Source organism: Cyprinodon variegatus, unplaced genomic scaffold, assembly GCF_000732505.1.
Source record: "Cyprinodon variegatus isolate N-32 unplaced genomic scaffold, C_variegatus-1.0 Scaffold212, whole genome shotgun sequence".
Lineage (NCBI taxonomy): Eukaryota > Metazoa > Chordata > Actinopteri > Cyprinodontiformes > Cyprinodontidae > Cyprinodon > Cyprinodon variegatus.
The window spans coordinates 1,027,187-1,044,786 of record NW_015150665.1 but is presented as its reverse complement, the minus strand read 5'-3'; the positions used below and the strand labels follow the sequence as shown (position 1 = coordinate 1,044,786).

At 36.9% G+C, this 17,600-nt stretch overlaps 1 protein-coding gene across 5 annotated transcripts in view; it reads left to right on the top strand.

Moving 5' to 3' along the window:
* Nucleotides 1-17,600, top strand: part of LOC107088299 (protein diaphanous homolog 3-like) — a 200,745-nt gene that overhangs the window by 71,969 nt on the left and 111,176 nt on the right. For all 5 annotated transcript variants that reach the window (XM_015380388.1, XM_015380391.1, XM_015380389.1 and 2 more), the window contains 3 exons: nt 6,248-6,343; nt 9,334-9,428; nt 13,233-13,334. In XM_015380388.1, coding sequence (XP_015235874.1) covers nt 6,248-6,343; nt 9,334-9,428; nt 13,233-13,334 — 293 coding nt within the window. The remainder of the gene's footprint in view (nt 1-6,247; nt 6,344-9,333; nt 9,429-13,232; nt 13,335-17,600) is intronic.

The window sequence follows — 17,600 nt, the reverse complement described above, 5'->3', positions numbered from 1 at the left end:
ACCAAAGAGCTTAAATAAATCACAAAGAAGATTTTAAACCAGTTTGGAATATTTTAAAATGTCCTGAATTCTGTAATGCAGCAGTAATAGATCAAAATAACTGCATTTTGTCAGAGTTCTCTCTAATGGACAGCTTCCGCCTCTCTTTTACTGATCTCTGCTTTCTGATTCTAATTGGTTTTAGTCAGAAACTCAGGAACATTCTTCTTGTCAAAAGAAACCCAAATCTAGCTCTTGGTTATAACTTTTTCTGTAATTGCTGCTTCTTTGCTGTTTGTGTCCATCATCTTATGCTGCAGACTGCCTACTGCTCTGCTCTCACATGTATATCCTTATCTTTCCCTAGTAGTGCTGCAATCTGATACTCACAACTATCTGCACTCTCTTTGATTGATTAACCTGTAACCTTTGACCTCCGGCAGGGCACATTAATTGGCTGATGTATAATGAGTGGATTTCCCTGAAGAGGACCCGTTCTGAAGCTGTAGGGATTGAGGGGTTATGTTGGAAGGGGGGAATCTAATTAGCCAATTTAACTGATAACAACTGGGGCTATGTGGACTGAGTGTATGTGGCTGATGTAAATCTGGCCAGATCTTTAAAATGATAGAGGTGGATTAGCCTTCAAGTATCATGGGTGGCTGACTTGGTTTTATTTTTTATTTTATTTTTTTTATTTTTTTAACCCAGCCATATACTGTGTACAGTATAAACTGTTCACAGGCCTTCAGGATGTACTCGTAGCTCTTGAAGTTTTAAATTTGCTAACTTCATTACCAAAAATGTCAATACATTTTACAGAAAGACAGGTTTATTTTGTTGTAAAAAGGAGCATGGCTCTCTATGTGTTTTACAGTAACATGCTAACAATGTGTGAATTTGTCTTTGCCACCCCTAAGACAACACAGTGTTATTGTACTGGAGACTAGTCTCGTGATAAATTTTTAGTGCCCATTTTTGTCTCGAACTCAACTGCATATGTGCTCAAATACAACACTGAGGACTGAGGATGTTAAATTTTATTTTTAAGACTAATTCAACATGTAGGGGAGCGTGGCATAGTGGTTAGAATCCAGAGGTTCTGAGTTCTAGCCCCACTCCATGGACTGACACTCTGGGTCTCTGAGCAAGACCTTTAACCCCCACACTGCTCCCTAGGTGCCGCACAATAGCATCCCGCTGTTCCCCAAGGGGATGGATTAAATGCAGAGAGTTCATTTTCTTGCTCTGTACTTGTGACAGTGTAATGACAATGAAAAAAATAAAAATAAAAAAAACATGGTGTGCTACTGTTAGAGAAAGAGAAATATGGAGCCTGTAAATGTTCTTCTCCACTGAGGGTAAGATGGCAGCTCCATCACTACCATAAAGAACAGTACTGAAACTCTAACCTGAGGAACATGTCTCCAAATGCAGGTCCAGCTTAAGTTTGCTTTAACTACATGTCGCTCTTTGGCCTCTGTTCTGATTTGGCAAACAAAGATCTTCCGGGAACCTGATGTGTAAATTAAATTTCATTGGGACATGAAATGTGTATTACTAGCCTTGGTCTCAACTATTCTCAGTGGTCTTGACTAGGGCTGGGCAATTAATTGCATTTGCAATATAATCGCAATAAAAAACAAAACAAAACCCTTCTATTTTCAAATCACAGACACTAAGTTTTAATCACAACATATTTAACAAGAGTAAGACACTAAATTTCTCCCTCCAGCCTTTTAGGTGGTGATTAAATGCTTCTAGTGGGTTTGTCGCCACACAGATATTTAGAGAGAGTTGCAGATAACATTTAGATCTATGCCTGCATGTAGAAGTAAACGTATTTTCACACAATGGTTTCGGTAAAGTCCTATAACGGTGGACTCTGGGCAAGCAAGCTTTCAAAAACTGAAAGCCTGAGGTGAAACATCTACAAGCTTGAGCTTAGTACAAAGGAAAAGTGAAATGAAAATTGCAATGGTAGCTTTGGTTAGATATAATCACAATTTAGATCTTTGGCAAAATCGTTCAGCCCTAGTCTTGACTACAACACTGGTAGAAGCTGTTTACTTTGATAATTATTTGAAGGGAATATATGTCTTTTAAAAATCAGATCAAGCTCTGTCAGAGCAGATGGTGTGGATGCAAGTGGCAATTAAAGGACTTTCAGCAGATTTTAGGTTGTTTTTGCATTTTCTTAATAATTTTTGGATTATGATGGTTCTACACTGGAGATTAGTCTTCATACATTGTAGCATATAAAAACAAAGAATCTGAACTTGGTTCTCCTCTGAGTGACGCTCCTTCAGACTAGTCTTGACTAGCAGCCTCTCTGTTTAGTTACCCTAAGTAGGTTCCTCTGTGTTGCTTTTTTCTTTAAGGAAGTTTGTTTAGTTTGATTTTTTTCAGGGGTATAGAAGTGAAGCTTAGTGCCATTCATGTTTGATTAAAGTCTGCTACATAGTTTACGGGAACCAAAAGATTGTTTCTCGCTCCCAAAGCAATGTCCAGGTTTGAAGAGGGGGATGCCTCAATTTTAATCACACTATACTTGACAAGAATAAGCCATTAAAGTGCTGAATTTAGCCCTCTAGTTTGCATTAAAACCCTTAAAGTGGGTTTGTCGCCACACAGAAAGATAGATTTGCAGCTAGCATGCAGATCCATGCATGGAAGTGTAGGAAGCACTTTTTCGCACAAAGGTTCCAATAAAATTCTGCAACAATGGACTCTGGGTAAGCAAGATTTCAAAAGCTAAAAGATGAGACATCTACAAGCTTGGGATTGTTAAATACTATTGGTAGTATGCTGATATCTATTAGCTCAGTTCAATTTTTGACCAAACCTCAGTTAAAAGTATTTGTGGAGAGCAAGGCACAATCCCTTTTCTCCTCGTGCACGCTCTGTTTTAAAGTTGCTGTTCTCATAGCTCATACAAGCTTACCATGTCAGACCATCTGCCCTAACCCCTAAATCCCTCAATCACTATATAGAGCGGGGACTATATCATGAACTTTATAGTGAACTCAGTTAACTGATCGTTCAGACAGATGATCACTGCTTTTTGCTACCTGTTGGTCACATAACTCCTCCTCCACTGCGCAGTGCCTGCTCCATCTTTATTAGTCATCGCTGTTGCTCCCCCATAATGCTTTGCAAGGAGAACTCTCCACACAAAGCATTCTGCGATATATCTGCCTCTTCTGAGGCCTTTCTCTTCTTCTCAGGCACTTCTTAGACACATTTTCTCTCTTATGACCCCCGGCCATTTTCAAAGAACCGCAGTGAGTAAGGTGAGCTTTAATGACCGTGTGAAACCATAGCTCACCACACATATACGCCTGAAAGTGCGCATGCACAGAAAAAGATAGCTTATAGGACAAGCACGTAGGACGGCCTTACGTAAACATATCACCAGAATGGTTGACAATTAGGAAGATCACTTATTTAGATGATCCACCTCTAGATGATCGTCCTCTATTAGGTTAAACTTTGAATTATGAATATGTGATGGTGTTCAAACACCGCTACCCTTTAGATATACGATTCTAATTCAGCTTTTTAACTACCTTCCTATTTCCTAGCATTTCCTGTACCTCTTTGCTAATGATCTCTTTCAACTCATTTCATTTCAAGTTCATTTGCCAGATTGGCTGTCTTCTTACTGTAGACTACTCTAGTGTTTCATGTTGCATTCTTAGGATGCATTTTTATCTCTTCATTCTTTTTCCTCTTCTCTTTATGTTGCAATCTTCTTTTTATTGTCTTGCCTGTGCTTCTCTCTTTCCCCGCATACACAAAGACTGTGAGGAGAATGTAGACACGGAGGAGCCACGTAAGTCGGAGGAATAGCTCAGTGTGTGGCTGTTTGTGTTTGTTGACCATGGTGAGCTGTGTCTTAGGTGTGCTTGTTTGTGCACAAGCTGCTCGGTTCTATCATTCAGGAGCTCCAAGTATACCTCTTCACTTTTTAATTGGCTACAGGATCCCTGAAAGGAGAACAAGACCGCATGGAACAGCAGGCATACCTTTTCCTGCGGATTAACCCCTGTGTTCTTAGACACTGTTCCCCACTTTTATTCCCTGCGATCCTCTCCTCTCTTCTAAGCACACACTCGCAATAATTACAGCGCTAGACAATTACCCGGCATACTCCAAGGGTTGCACATTTTGTTCTTTTAATCTGCTGTCTTATATAATTAAAAGAAACGAGGAGATCCTCTCATTGAATGTGACTTGAGAGGGTATAATTTTTTTTTTTTGTCTTCTGTGTGTGCACTCATATCTGAATTGACACTACCTGGCCAAAAGAAAAAAAAAAAGTAACCTGATTTAATTTAGCAAATGTCTAAGGGCCCCTCTTTTCTGGAAAAGTATTCACAACCTATTTAACCCCAACATATGCAGTGAGGAGCTTCTCATATCCTAAACCACTATAAATAAATTGATGAATGTTCCTAAGGCGCTGTCCAAAGCATTATTAAAGCTTTAGGAGGTATATCGTTGGGAGGGAAAAGAAGACGGCAGTCGAAGTGATGGACGCATCATATGAAGGAGCTACTATACAAGGCTGCAATCAAAGGTTACTTCAGTTGATTGATGTGCTGCAACGCACGTCCAAAAAGTAATATCAGCCGAGTGCCTGAGTGTCCATCAATAGTTTTGTCTTTCAGTTGATGCCACAAATGTATTCTGAGATGGCTATGTCCGCATTTATTTGGGGAGATAAATGACATTCTCCTATAAGTTGTTTGCCACAGAGACACAATTGTTTTTTAATATTTTTGAAGCTTATACGTAGCATTCAGATATGTCCACTTTAGAAAATTCTTCCTTCATTAAACATTAAATAGACCCTGAATTTAACTTCATCTCATGGGTAAGAAGACTCTGCTTGATGCTGAGGTAAATGTGGGCTGATGTCAAAGGTTAAAGACGTTCACTAATAAAACACGCTTTATGTGGACCTCAGGTTTTGCTGGACAGGGTATTTCAAAGATTTTTACAACTCTGAAAACATCTACAAGATAAACAGTCTTTGTCTTAACCTGAACACTTTGTTTATGTTTGCAGTACTAAATGTGCAATACAAGCTCTGTAGCACATCCTTAAAAAGTGACTCCCCAGCAAAACAGTAATGAATCCCACCTTTGGCTAAGCTCTGTTATTTAGGGAAAATAAAGGTTTCTCATGAAGCTAAAGTGGGGAAAAAAGAAGGTGGATCAAACCAAAAGGATCAGTATATGAATCTTTGCGACATAGTTGGCTCTGCACTTAACTGAATTACTCACTTGAAATGTCAAGCTGAATATTAACATGACTGGTACTGAAAAAACTCAGCTGACGTTCTAATAGCTACCTATTTCCAATCTGATAAACTCTGTAAATATGAGATGCAAGTGGGAGAAATATCCGTTGAAGATGGGGGATTTCCAAAGAGCAGTGCTTTGGATGCAGCCGGGTGAACAATGTTTTCCAAATATCAAATCAAACAGTCAAAGAACACAGTAAATACAAATTCTACAACTGTATTCTTTTTAAGTATGAGAAAAAAAAAAGAAAAAAAAAAGAGATGTTTCAAAGCGAAAACCTACTTTGAATCCCGGATGCGTATCAACTCTTAATTTCTGTCTACTGACACTCTACCATTTTGAAGATTTAATTCCAGTTCACGGAAACAGTCCTGATGGGGAACTGAACAAGACAAACACACTTCCCTTTGAAATGAATCAGCTTTATACAAATACAGTCTATAAGTATAGACATGTTAGAATAAATGGCAAAGTGTGGGTTACTTGTTTAGATTTTAGACATTTTTGTCCTGTTGTGTGTCTTTTCTTTCAGTAGAACCAGCAGCAACTCACCATCATTACACCCTTTATCAACATTATCTAACTTATAGATAAAAAGCTTTTGTATTTTATTACAGCAGTGTTTCAATAACTCTTATTCCATCATTCTTCTTTGATCCCCTTTCTTTATGATTCTTTAACCTATTTTTGAATAACACAGTTGTGGGACAGTAGATATATTTTTCATTTTTTATTATTATTTTTTTTTTTCAAAGGTTATATTCTCAGACATTTTCTAAATTGATTCCATATTGCAACAGAGCCTACAGTTAAAACACCTCATGTCTTTTTCTTTTGTCTTTTTAGATTCTGGATATTTTGGCGACAACCAATACGCTCTCTAGTATCAGGTTTTCTTGTCTACCATTACGTTTGTCTTTCCTTTTGTAACAGATCTGTGTTTTTGTCTTTATCAGCTAAAAAGGAGGAAGATGATCTGGAGGATAAGAAATCCATAAAGAAGAGGATTAAAGAGCTCAAGGTGCTCGATCCCAAGATTGCACAAAATCTCTGTAAGTATCCTTTTCCTATTTAGGCCACTTCTATCTCGATTTACATTTATAGTAGCCTTCAAAAGTTCTTCCTCAAGTGTGGGAGGCATTTGGAGAGGTCTTAACCCTTTCTCTTACATTTCCTCTTGTACTTTTGAATAGTTTTATTATCATGATGGATGACTTTAGAAAAAATGCGATACCCATTCTTTTAAAAAGCATTAGAATAAAGGAATAGAAAATCCTATAGATATAAAAATCTTATGAGCAATCAGCGCTAAACTGAAACTACAAAAATAAACACGAGTCATAACTTGTAAAAGTGCAAATAAACATGCTTTAGTTCTTAGTTTTGTGCTGTTATTCTTAAGGCCCTGGAGGATTCTGGGAAATGTTTTGTTGCCTCCTGCCAATTGCTCTCTTCATGTCTTAACGAATATTGTATTTATGCAAGTGGAAATTGATATAGTAGATAAAATTATGAGAGGTTGAATTAAAGAAAAAAGCTTTCGGCTACACAAATCTTAAAGTCTCAGTTGAAAAAAATCTCAACTCAAATCTTTGAGCCAAGCGATTCTTTTTCTGAATTGCAGTGAACAATAACATGCTCTACTTGCACAACCTGTGGCTAGGTTTGAAAAGAAAAAGAGAAATAAAACAAACCAAATTGTTTTAAACTGACTTTAATAGTGTTTTTTTTTTTATCTAATTTGCAAAACCCCAAAAAAGCTCCAAGTCAATTTGCGCTGTCATCAATTTGTATCCTAATTTTCTACCAACATATTGTTATTTGGCTTGCTTGTTTTTCCACTTAATTATAGTACATAGATCAGTTTGTATCCATTGTGGATTTTTTTTCTCTTGGTGATTAAGATTTTTTATATGGTAATTTCCTCAGAATTCCTAATAATAGTTTTGAAGTGTGTGTATAATCAACGTTATGAATCTGATAAAATATAAGAGATTTTGACTCTTTACCAGATAGAATAACTCTGCGACTTTGATTTAACGAAGTCAAGTTAGCACTTTTTCTTCTAGTAAATTATGGGAAATTAAATAGAATAATTTGAAGTTAAAATGGCTTCAAAAAGATTGGAAGAAAAAAACAAAGTTGCAAAAGAAATGATTAGTAATATAGTAAAATGTTCAGCGCCCACTGCTGCCAGCGGGAACTAAACATTAATTGGTTGTTGTCATCAAAAATTTACCAGACATGTAAAGGTCAGTTCTTTTCATTTTCTCATTATAAAACTCCCTTTTAGTTTCACAATTTTTTTTTTTAAACTGCTTTGGACCAGAATGGTAATAAAAAGTTGCCAATCAGGTCTTCTTCATCTGAGATTGTCTCTTCATTAGTCTAGCCGCCTGTCGGGCTCCTCTTCTCCTTAAATTGCAAAACTTTCATTCTGGTTCCTTACATGCACCTTATAAACTTGCAAGTATTTGGCTCGTGCCTGGCGCTAATTTGCTTCATCGATTGTAAAATTACAAGTTAATTAAAAACGAAACAGATCAATTTCAAAAAGTAAAAAGCCAGATTGAATCTGTAGCGTGTTCTTTTGAAGACCATTATATGACAAACTTTCCAAACTATATACCTGAACAGATCCTATAAGCATACTGTAGGTGCTCACCAACTTGTGCCTTCTTTGTTGTGCCTTTGCTTGTTGCCATAGCAGTTATTACAAGATGACACTCACTGTGAACCTGGTCGTTGATACTTGTGACTCATCTCCTCACACTGAGCTAATTAACGATGTTAAGGATCCATTAAGAGGAAGAAAAAAGGAAAAGCTACGGCGCATGATACCATAGATCTTTCTCTCTTTCTCTCTGGTTCTTTCTCCCCCGTTATGTACACACTAATGCATTTGCACATGTATGCCTAGCTCTTAAATGATCGTTTTAAAAAGGCACCCGGCATTAATGAGAATCCTGCTGATCTCTTAAGCACCGTCAGATCTTTGCACCTCATTGGCTTATATGGAGGGGAGCTCTGACCTTTGTTTCATGCATTAAAAGAAAATGGGACTAATCAGCCCAGTAGCAGCGATAAATCAAGCAGTAGAAACTGCAGAGCAGAAACAAGTGGGGTAAAAAGCTGGGGAGAGTGGGCAGGTTTACAGTATGCACTTCACCATAGGAGGGAAAGGTTTTAAACGCTCTGAATGAGCTTGGTAATATGTATGGGAGTTATTTTCTTTTTGATTGATTTCAATTGTGCTTCACTTTTACATTTCAGTTAAATTAACACTAATAAGTTGTGAAGTACTATTTTCTTCCCTGCTTTAAGGCTCATTTGATATAAAACCACAACCTTATTGAGATTGTTAGGTTTTTCAGTAAAAATTAAGCTAGCAGTAAAACAAGGGAGTAAAAAGTGATCCATGTCCTATTGTATGATAAAAAAGTGAAATGTTGTTTAATATGTCTAATTGGAAGCAGATAACGGGCAATCTATACTCATATTTTGTTTGGGAGAGTGAGTATCGGTTCAGCTATATATCATTTGAAGTCAAACTATGGATTTCTTTACACTCCATTAAGATGGAGACAAGCTATCATATTTATTTTTATATCTTTGTAGTAAATCCTCTGCCTTGTGTGTTCATATTTTCTTTTTTATAATTTTCCCCAAACACAATAATGACTTACCCTGACAAGCCATTACCCATCTTATCCCTGATCACACATTTGATGTAGGATCTTAGCTATTTATACTTTTTAAAATTAGACATTTGAAAATAGTTTTGTCTGATGGACTCATACATCGATGCAGCTTTAATTGGTTTTTTCTTTGGTTCCAACTTCATTTACTTAATGTGTTCTTTAATGTGTTCTTTGGCTCTTTTGTTTTCTGTCAGTCTATTTTTTACTTTTTTTTTCTTCCCCTATTATTTGTAACTTTTTCTAATTCATTTATTCATTTTTCTTCACTGAAAATGCACCGTTGTGAATCATTCCAATATGTGCAAAACCATTTGTTTCCTTATTTCTTTTTCTCTCTCTAGCAATTTTCTTGGGTTCCTACCGCATGCCTTATCAGGAAATCCGCCGCATGATAGTGGAAGTGGATGAGGAGCAGCTCACTGAACCAATGATCCAGGTAAAGATGAGATTTCCATAAAGTTTTTAAAGATTTTTGAAGCTATGGCTTTTTTTCCTGCAGTACGAGTGTAAATGTTTGCTGACCCGCCTACAGTAAATCGGGTCATTTTCAACTGAGATGGAAAGAATATAGGAAAGTAACTCATCTGACAATATGCATCTACACACCTGAGGCTGGAATTGGATTTCTTGTGCAGCTCTGCTCCTACACAACTACATAGGTTCATGCCCCAACTCCTGTCTGTCGTCTTCATTAGTTGGCAACCTTAAAACAGAGCATAGCTCGAGGCTGAAACATTGGACATCTCCAGATATGAAATACACCCTCATTGGTGACTGTTCGGTCAGAGAAGGAGACTGTAAATTATAAACAAAGAAATATATTGTGGGTGTTTACCAAGGCTGTTTCACCTGTCGCTGCTTTTTGTGTTCTGCTTTCTTGTTTTATGTTGAGACATAAAGTTTTCTTGTCATCTGTATAACGCCCATTAACACCAGTTCATTTCATCTCCCGTTATTTTCTCTCCTTCACCTAATCGGTTTATTTCCTTCTTATTTTAGAAGCCTAATTACATGCCAGAATAGGTCACCAGATCCGCATCTTGGTTCCCAGTTCTGGGTCAAGGTTTTGCACCTGGTTCTCCATCTGTTTGTTGTTTTTTGTTCTTCTATTTTTATACACGCTGCACAAAAGCCATGCATCAGGGATGGTAATCCAACATTTGTGGATTTAAAAGATATTTATTTGTATAGACACATGGAAAACAGAAACAGGAAGGTAGTTTTGCATTTTGGTCACTCATTATGACAGTATGCTTTGATACAGTCAATTTAAATTTGAATTTTGTATGGCACAAAATGAAATGGTCAAAGACACCTAAGGCACAAAGAACTTATAGAACCATTTACTATATTTACCGTATTATAAGCCCTTAAAGGTACTTAAAAGCCTTTCATTTTATCTAACAACAGTGTGCCTTATAAACTTCAGTGCCTTATACCTTTTAAGAGGAGCTTTTTCTTGATATTCTTTTTTTGCGTCCTGAAAACATTTTGACACTTTCTCGTTGTTTCTGTATGTTTGCTTATCGAAGTGTTATCTGGAGGAATAATATTCATTCAGAGGCCTGAGTATTTAAATTACATGTTAGTATCCTGCATCCTCCACAGTGGCAAAGGGCTTCTTGTGTTTGCCTTCAAATTATCCTGATGCTTTGGTTATAACTTTTGCCCTGTTTGACCTTTGACCCGATGGCTGGTTAAAAGCTGTGGGAAGTTGAAGTTGTTCTTCTGTAATGTAGCACAGTTTAGGAACAATCCTGAATATTTTAGTATTTCCATAAAAGTAAATAAAGGGCATGCTTTGTGTGTTATTACATACACTATACAGTTATTTTAAATATTTTTTAATAACATTAGTTTGTTGGTTTTTGTTTCTAGAAACTGATCTTAGACTATAAGTGGGGGTTTGAAGCTCTAAGGGCAGATTTATATGGACGGTCAGAATCCCATTGCTCATTAAAGTAAAAAAAAAAAGTTTCCAAAATGTACATCCAGCTAATTCTAATTCACCAGAATATTTTTAACTTGACGGTCATCCAATGTTAAAATACGCAGGTTTTGTCTCTGATTTGTTTGAGAATCGGCTGATTGAGACCTTTCTGGGATTCAGCTGCAGGTAAATGTTGGTAAATGGTAAATGGCCTGTACTTATATAGCACTTTGGTCAAGTCAGGAGTAGGGCTGGGTAAAAAAATAGATTTAATCGATTTTGAATCGATTCCTTCACATTTTTGCAAAATCGATGTCTAGGGAATGAGATCGATTAGTTTTATAGTTATGTGCGTGACGTTCACATTTAAATGAGCAGGAAAGATGCACTCAAGATTACTTCAAGCCAGACAACTGCAAATATAGCCAATAGGTTGACTGAAGACATTAACAAATGGGGGCTGAACAGCAAACACCCTGTAGTTGTTGCAGACAATGCTGCAAATATAGGTTGTGCAGTGAAGATAATGCAGCTCATGCATGTCTGCTATGTCCCCGCTGGGTCACGTCTGCTTGCTCGAGTGAACCTTCAGTTTTTCACTTTTCACAAACAAGTTTGCACTTTTGAGACAGTTTTGTTCACATCTCAAGTTTAAACTGTCCGATTTACAAGTTTGCACTTTGTGTTTAATATGACAGGAAAAAATAAAATACATGAGTATTTTGAAACACAGTTGAACCACTTTCATTGTTGTAAAAACAGATCAAATCGCAGTAATCGATTTAGAACTGTATGAATCAAATAGATTTAGGCGAAAATACCCAGCCCTAGTCAGGAGACTTGACCAAAGCGCTTTGCACTACATTCTGTCATTCCCCCATTCACCCACACACTCACACACTGATGGCGGTGAGCTACATTGTAGCCACAGCTGTCCTGGGGCTCCCTGACCGAAGCGAGGCTGCCGCACACTGGCGCCACCGGGCCTTCAATGTTGCCTGAATGCTGTTTAATGCTGATTAGTCATGCCATCAAAGTTTTTAGTGAATGAAGGAGATTAATAAAAATCACAAAAAGGATAGGAGAACCATTAGAAAATGCTTAACTTATCTTTCTAAGGGGGAGAAGTATGAATAAAGAGAATCTGTCCTAAAACTGCCCCTTGTTTTAGCACACATGCAAAGCTACCTCAGCTAGAGAGAGAGGAGGGGACCCCTCTAAAGCCTGAAAGTATCAAGTTGGCTGCTAAATCAGATTAGCAGCCTGTGAGAGGAGCAGCAGAATATAGATTCCTTTAGGTACTAGACTCTGTATATTATTATGCACTTAGAAATCCCTCCCTTTGTTCTTGTATTTGACATTGAATGATTACAGCTCAAATTTATCACTATATTGACTAAATATTTGACTGTCTTTACATGGCATCTTGGATAAAGTTGCTACTCTGGGATACTGATTTAAATGAATTTTGAGCATTCTTTTTCTTAATTGGATTTCTTTTAATTTATGCCAGCCAGAAAAGGTTGTTAATATAAGATAATTACAAAACTCAGGCATCAGCATATGGGATACATAAAAAGAAAAAAAAAAACAAGACTAACAACTCTCTGCGAAACAGATTAAAAGACAGTTTACTGAATTAACTTTTTAATTGGCTTTTTGGCTGACTATTTTTGCACCAAACAGTGAGGTTAATGGATGCCTCTGAAGGCTTTAGATTATGTTGCTGTCTAGTGTGTAGACTGAGTTGAAACAAATAAAAACAAACCTGGAATATAGATGTACACATTGAATAATTCATTCGTTCAATTAATAGTCATTAAGGCAAATGCAATTATGGTGCATCAATGAAAGAAGCTTCATTAATAGACATATCTTCATTTGTTTTGACTCCAGGCACCTGAACTATTTCTCCACAAAAGACTGCAAATGTTGCCTGCGACATAAAAGGATTTATTCATAGAAAACTGTGGTGTATCCACAGTATGAATACATGAATGGCATTTTTCCCACTTTTAACATCAGCAGTACTAACTTCTCTGCCGTTGTCTTGCAACCAAAATATGACGTTATGTATGTAGAGCATGTTTTTGGTACAACAGCTCTTTAGCTTTATTGGGGCATCTAATTAGCCCTTTAAACTCATGGAGAGCAACCCTGTAGTTAGTGAAATGCCTTCAATTTGAAGCTAAGTTCAAATGTTAAACAGGAATCAATGTGTAAAGTATCTTGTCCGTTAATTGAATTTAAAAAATGCCTGGTATTGTTTTTGTGTCTGCTTCCATCTTGTCTTTTTCACACTGTTTGCAGAACCTTGTAAAGCACCTCCCAGAGCAGGAGCAGCTGAACGCGTTGGCCAAATATAAAAACGAGTACTCGAACTTGTCAGAGCCTGAGCAGTTCGGGGTTGTGGTGAGTTGCTCACGCACGCACACACACACACCCACCCACCCATATAAACACAGAGGCTGTCAGCATGACTTAAAATCAATTTCTACTATTCTATAACATGCACAAGACAAGCCTATGATTTTTTTTTTACCCCCCTTTTTTGATAGAAATGAACCGAATAATCGAGGGTTTATGTTACACTACTGCATTTTGGATGAGGACCTCTGCTCTTACCTTTAGCGACATGGTACTAATTAAGTGTAGGATGAAAAGAATAGACAGAATATAAGACATTTAAGAGACATGTTTGTTACTTGGTTAATTTTATGTTAATCTAAACTTGTCTGTTTTTTTTTTGCATCTCAGTTCCTGTCTTTATGAAAACACTAATGCACGCACAGGCACATACTGAGTGCTTTCATATGATTAACATAATCCAGTGCTTTTTAAAATTCTATCTTTTTAAAATGTAGGAAAAGAGCCAGGACACCTGTGGACTAATTTATGCACATCAAGGAGCAGCAATTTCTACCTTATTATGTCGGCATCATTTTCCTTAAGACTTTCCAAAGAAGGATTATTTGGTTTAATACTTAAAGGATACAGTTGGCTTTTTGTATTTTAAGCAACTTAAATTCTGACAGAAACGTGTAATATGTTACTTTATTGCCCTTTGTATTGTACTCGGACGGAATAGTTCTTTGTTGATTGACTAAAGGGAGGAAACAGATATTAGATACCTAGACACCCTTCTTTTTAGCCATAGTAAAATTGAGCTAGGTAAATCCTGTTCGTCTCCTTTTTTGTGTAAGTCTAAAGCAGCTTGTGTTTTCTATTTATATAGCGCCAATTCACAACACATGTCATCTCAAGGGACTTTACAGTTCACCAGATCATCCGTCAAATTTATTCAAAGTTTTCTATATAAGGAAACCCCGTTGATTGCATTGACTCAAAGGCAATCCCTCACACTTCACAGATTCAATTTAATTCAGTTTATTTCTATAGCGCCAATTCACAGCACACATCATCTCAAGGCACTTTACAGATCACCAAATAATGCAGTCAGATTGTTTCAAATTTTCAAAGGAAAACCAGTTGATTGCATCGACTCATTGACTCGCAGGCAATCCCTCACACTAAGCATGCTTGTAGCGACAGTGGAGAGGAAAAACTCCCTTTTAACAGGAAGAAATCTCCAGCAGAATCAGTGTGAGCGGCCATCTGCTGAGGCCGACTGGAGTTCAGGGAGACAGAATTAAAGATACAAAAGGCAACTGTAAAGGGCGGCCCCATCCAGGAAACACACAGCCAGGCAGACAATCTCTGAGCTAGCTCCCATGTCAGAGGAAGAAGAGAGCACATCCAGCCAGTCAGAGAAACAGGACTACATTGAAAAACAGGCCGATCTCGAACATCTATATACAAAGTTTTTGAAGGCAGCATCACAGCTGATATTTCTCTCCAAGGTGATGTCACAGCCAAACAGGAACAGAAGAGGTGAAGCTACTATGAGATAAAGTAGAGACAGCAGCACCTTAGAGATTGAACTAAAAGATACTGCAGAATGGGAGAATAGAGATAGAATGATGAAAAAGCAGTCCCTCTGTCCTCCAGCAATTTAAGTCCATAGCAGCATAACTATATAGATAGCTCAGGATAACCTGTGCCACTCTAACTATAAGCTTTTTTAAAAACGGAAAGTTTTAAAACTACCTTTAAATGTAGACAGGGTGTCTGCCTCACGGACTAAAACTGGTAGTTGGTTCCACAGGAGAGGAGCCCATTCTACTTTTAAAATTTCTGGGAACAACTAGTAAACCTGCAGATTGAGAGCGAAGTGCTCTGTTAGGAACATAAGGAACAATCAGATCTCTGATATAAGATGGAGCCTGGCCATTTATGGCTTTATATGTGAGAAGGAGGATTTTAAATTATTTTCTGGATTCAGGAAGCCAATGAAGAGAAGCAAGGATAGGAGATATGATCGCCCCTTTTAATTTTCATCAGAACTAGTCCAACCTTAAAGTAAACAAATGCATGGACTAGTTTCTCAGCGTCACCCCTGGACAGGATATTTCACATTTTGCAATATTGCGCAGATGAAAGAAGGAAATTCTAGAAACCTCTTTGGTATGGGATTTAAATGACAGGTCCTGATCAAAAATAACACACAGACTTTTTATCCGAGATCAATTTAATCCCATCCAAATGATGTAACTGACTAATCAGCTTCTTTTTTAAAGACTCTGGACTTTTTAAAGACTATAACTTCTGTTTTGTCTGCATTCAGGAGCAGAAAGTTAAAAGTCATCCAGGTTTTTATATCTTCAAGACATGCCTGTAGTCTATGTAATGGGTTAGCTTTATCATAGTTTTAACCTTAGATAAAAGCTATTAGAAAAAAAATTTATGCAAATGATTTTGTGTTTTATATTTTCAGTATTTCTCCCCTCAAAGTTTGATAGAGGCTTCCTTTATGTCTCATTGTGTGGCTGTAATGTCTATGAGAGAAACATGGTGTCAGAACAGCTTGGTACATTGTAGCAACAGCATGCATCTTCTGCAGGTGGATATTATTAATAATATTTACTTAAACAGATTTTCTTTGTGACAAAACTCAAAAATAAGTAAAATCTTTCACTATTTTCATTCCTCGCATCGAATCGCATGCATAATTTTGAAACATTGACACGACAGACTCCTGCATAAACATTAACTCAGGTGTCTCAATAAAACCCAAATGTAATCGCAGAGTTCATTTATTTTAGTGCTTCAGTTCAGACAGTGAAACTCTTATTATATGGATTGATACACCCAGTGCTATATTCCAAGTGTTTATTACCGATTATATTGATGACTCAGGTTTACAACAACAACAATAAAATTTATATGAAGGTAAAAATGTTATAATACCAATAGTAATAATACCATTAAAAACAGAGAATACAAACATGTTATTCTATATAGCACATACCATTTTATGCTTTGAAAGTTGTCTGGCATCTGGTTGATGTTATGGCAGCTGGCTGTTAGGAAGTCGAGTGGAAGGAAAACATTCAGTTAGAAAAATGTTTACAGGCAGCATGAGTAGCTGTAGCTTTGAGAGAATTGTTAAGAAAAGTGTTAATCCACTTCTGAACCTGGGATGATATCGGAACTTGAAAAACAAAAATGGCTGACTCTTGGTGTATATAAATAATGGGATTAGATTAGAATGATGTTTTTGGAAATCAGGAGTCCTAGAGTCACATGCTGCTTTCACTGCTCACATTACCAGATACTTGTTTGAATTGCCACATTATTACTGTGTTTTCATTGGATAACAAACTCACCTGAGGGTAATCTATAGGCTATTTTCATAATTAAGATGAGATGCGCCAGACACAGCAATGCATTCTGGGCTTTCTGAACACCTCAGCAGTAACAAAGCTGATGCTCCATGTGATGCTGCATGAATGCAGAGAGTTGAATGCTGTACTGTAGATGAAGGCACCTGTTCAGTGATCAGACATAGAAAATTTGAATGTTGAAAATGTTACTAAGGGTTGAATTTTCTTTTTCCATTAGTCTGCACCAGGGCTAAAACAATTAATCGGATTAATCCTGATTAATCGATTATTGAAATAATCATCAACTAGTTTAGTAATCGATTTGTCGCTTACTGGAGCCTAGAGACTCTAAAGCAGGGGTAACCAATTAAAAATAAGCGTCCGAATAAAGAAATTCAACAGCCAGTAAACGTCCGAAGACATTTTTAAATATAATCTGTTACTTTAAACAGAATTTAAATCTGAAATAAAATTAGGTTTTTATGCATCCATGTTATATATTGAATTGTTAAAAAAATAAAAAAAACTAAAAATCGAAAGTGTTTTTTTAAGTAGAGAAAAACAATTTCCTGATATTTTATAAAACACCTGAACTGACCGTTTATTTATTTTTTTCTTTATCGGTTAATCAGAGAAGGAAATTTTACATTGCCCTGTAATGTTTTTAAACCTGGGTTTGAATGGCAACAAAGCCATTATCAAGCACATATCAAGGCGCTCATTCGTGAGCAATATTTATTTTTGATTATGTTCATGGTAGAGAATCCTGCTTCACAGCAGTAGGTTGAGCCAAACATGCTCAAAATGTGCAGGGTCACCTTTGAGCACCATTTCACTTTTCTTTCACTAGTTCTCTTCAGTTCTTCCAGCAGTCCACACTTTCTCTGCTCTCTTTTTCTCTTTGTCTTCTTCTTTCCCCCCTTGCAGCTTGCTACAGGTTTGCCTGCTGTGTCTA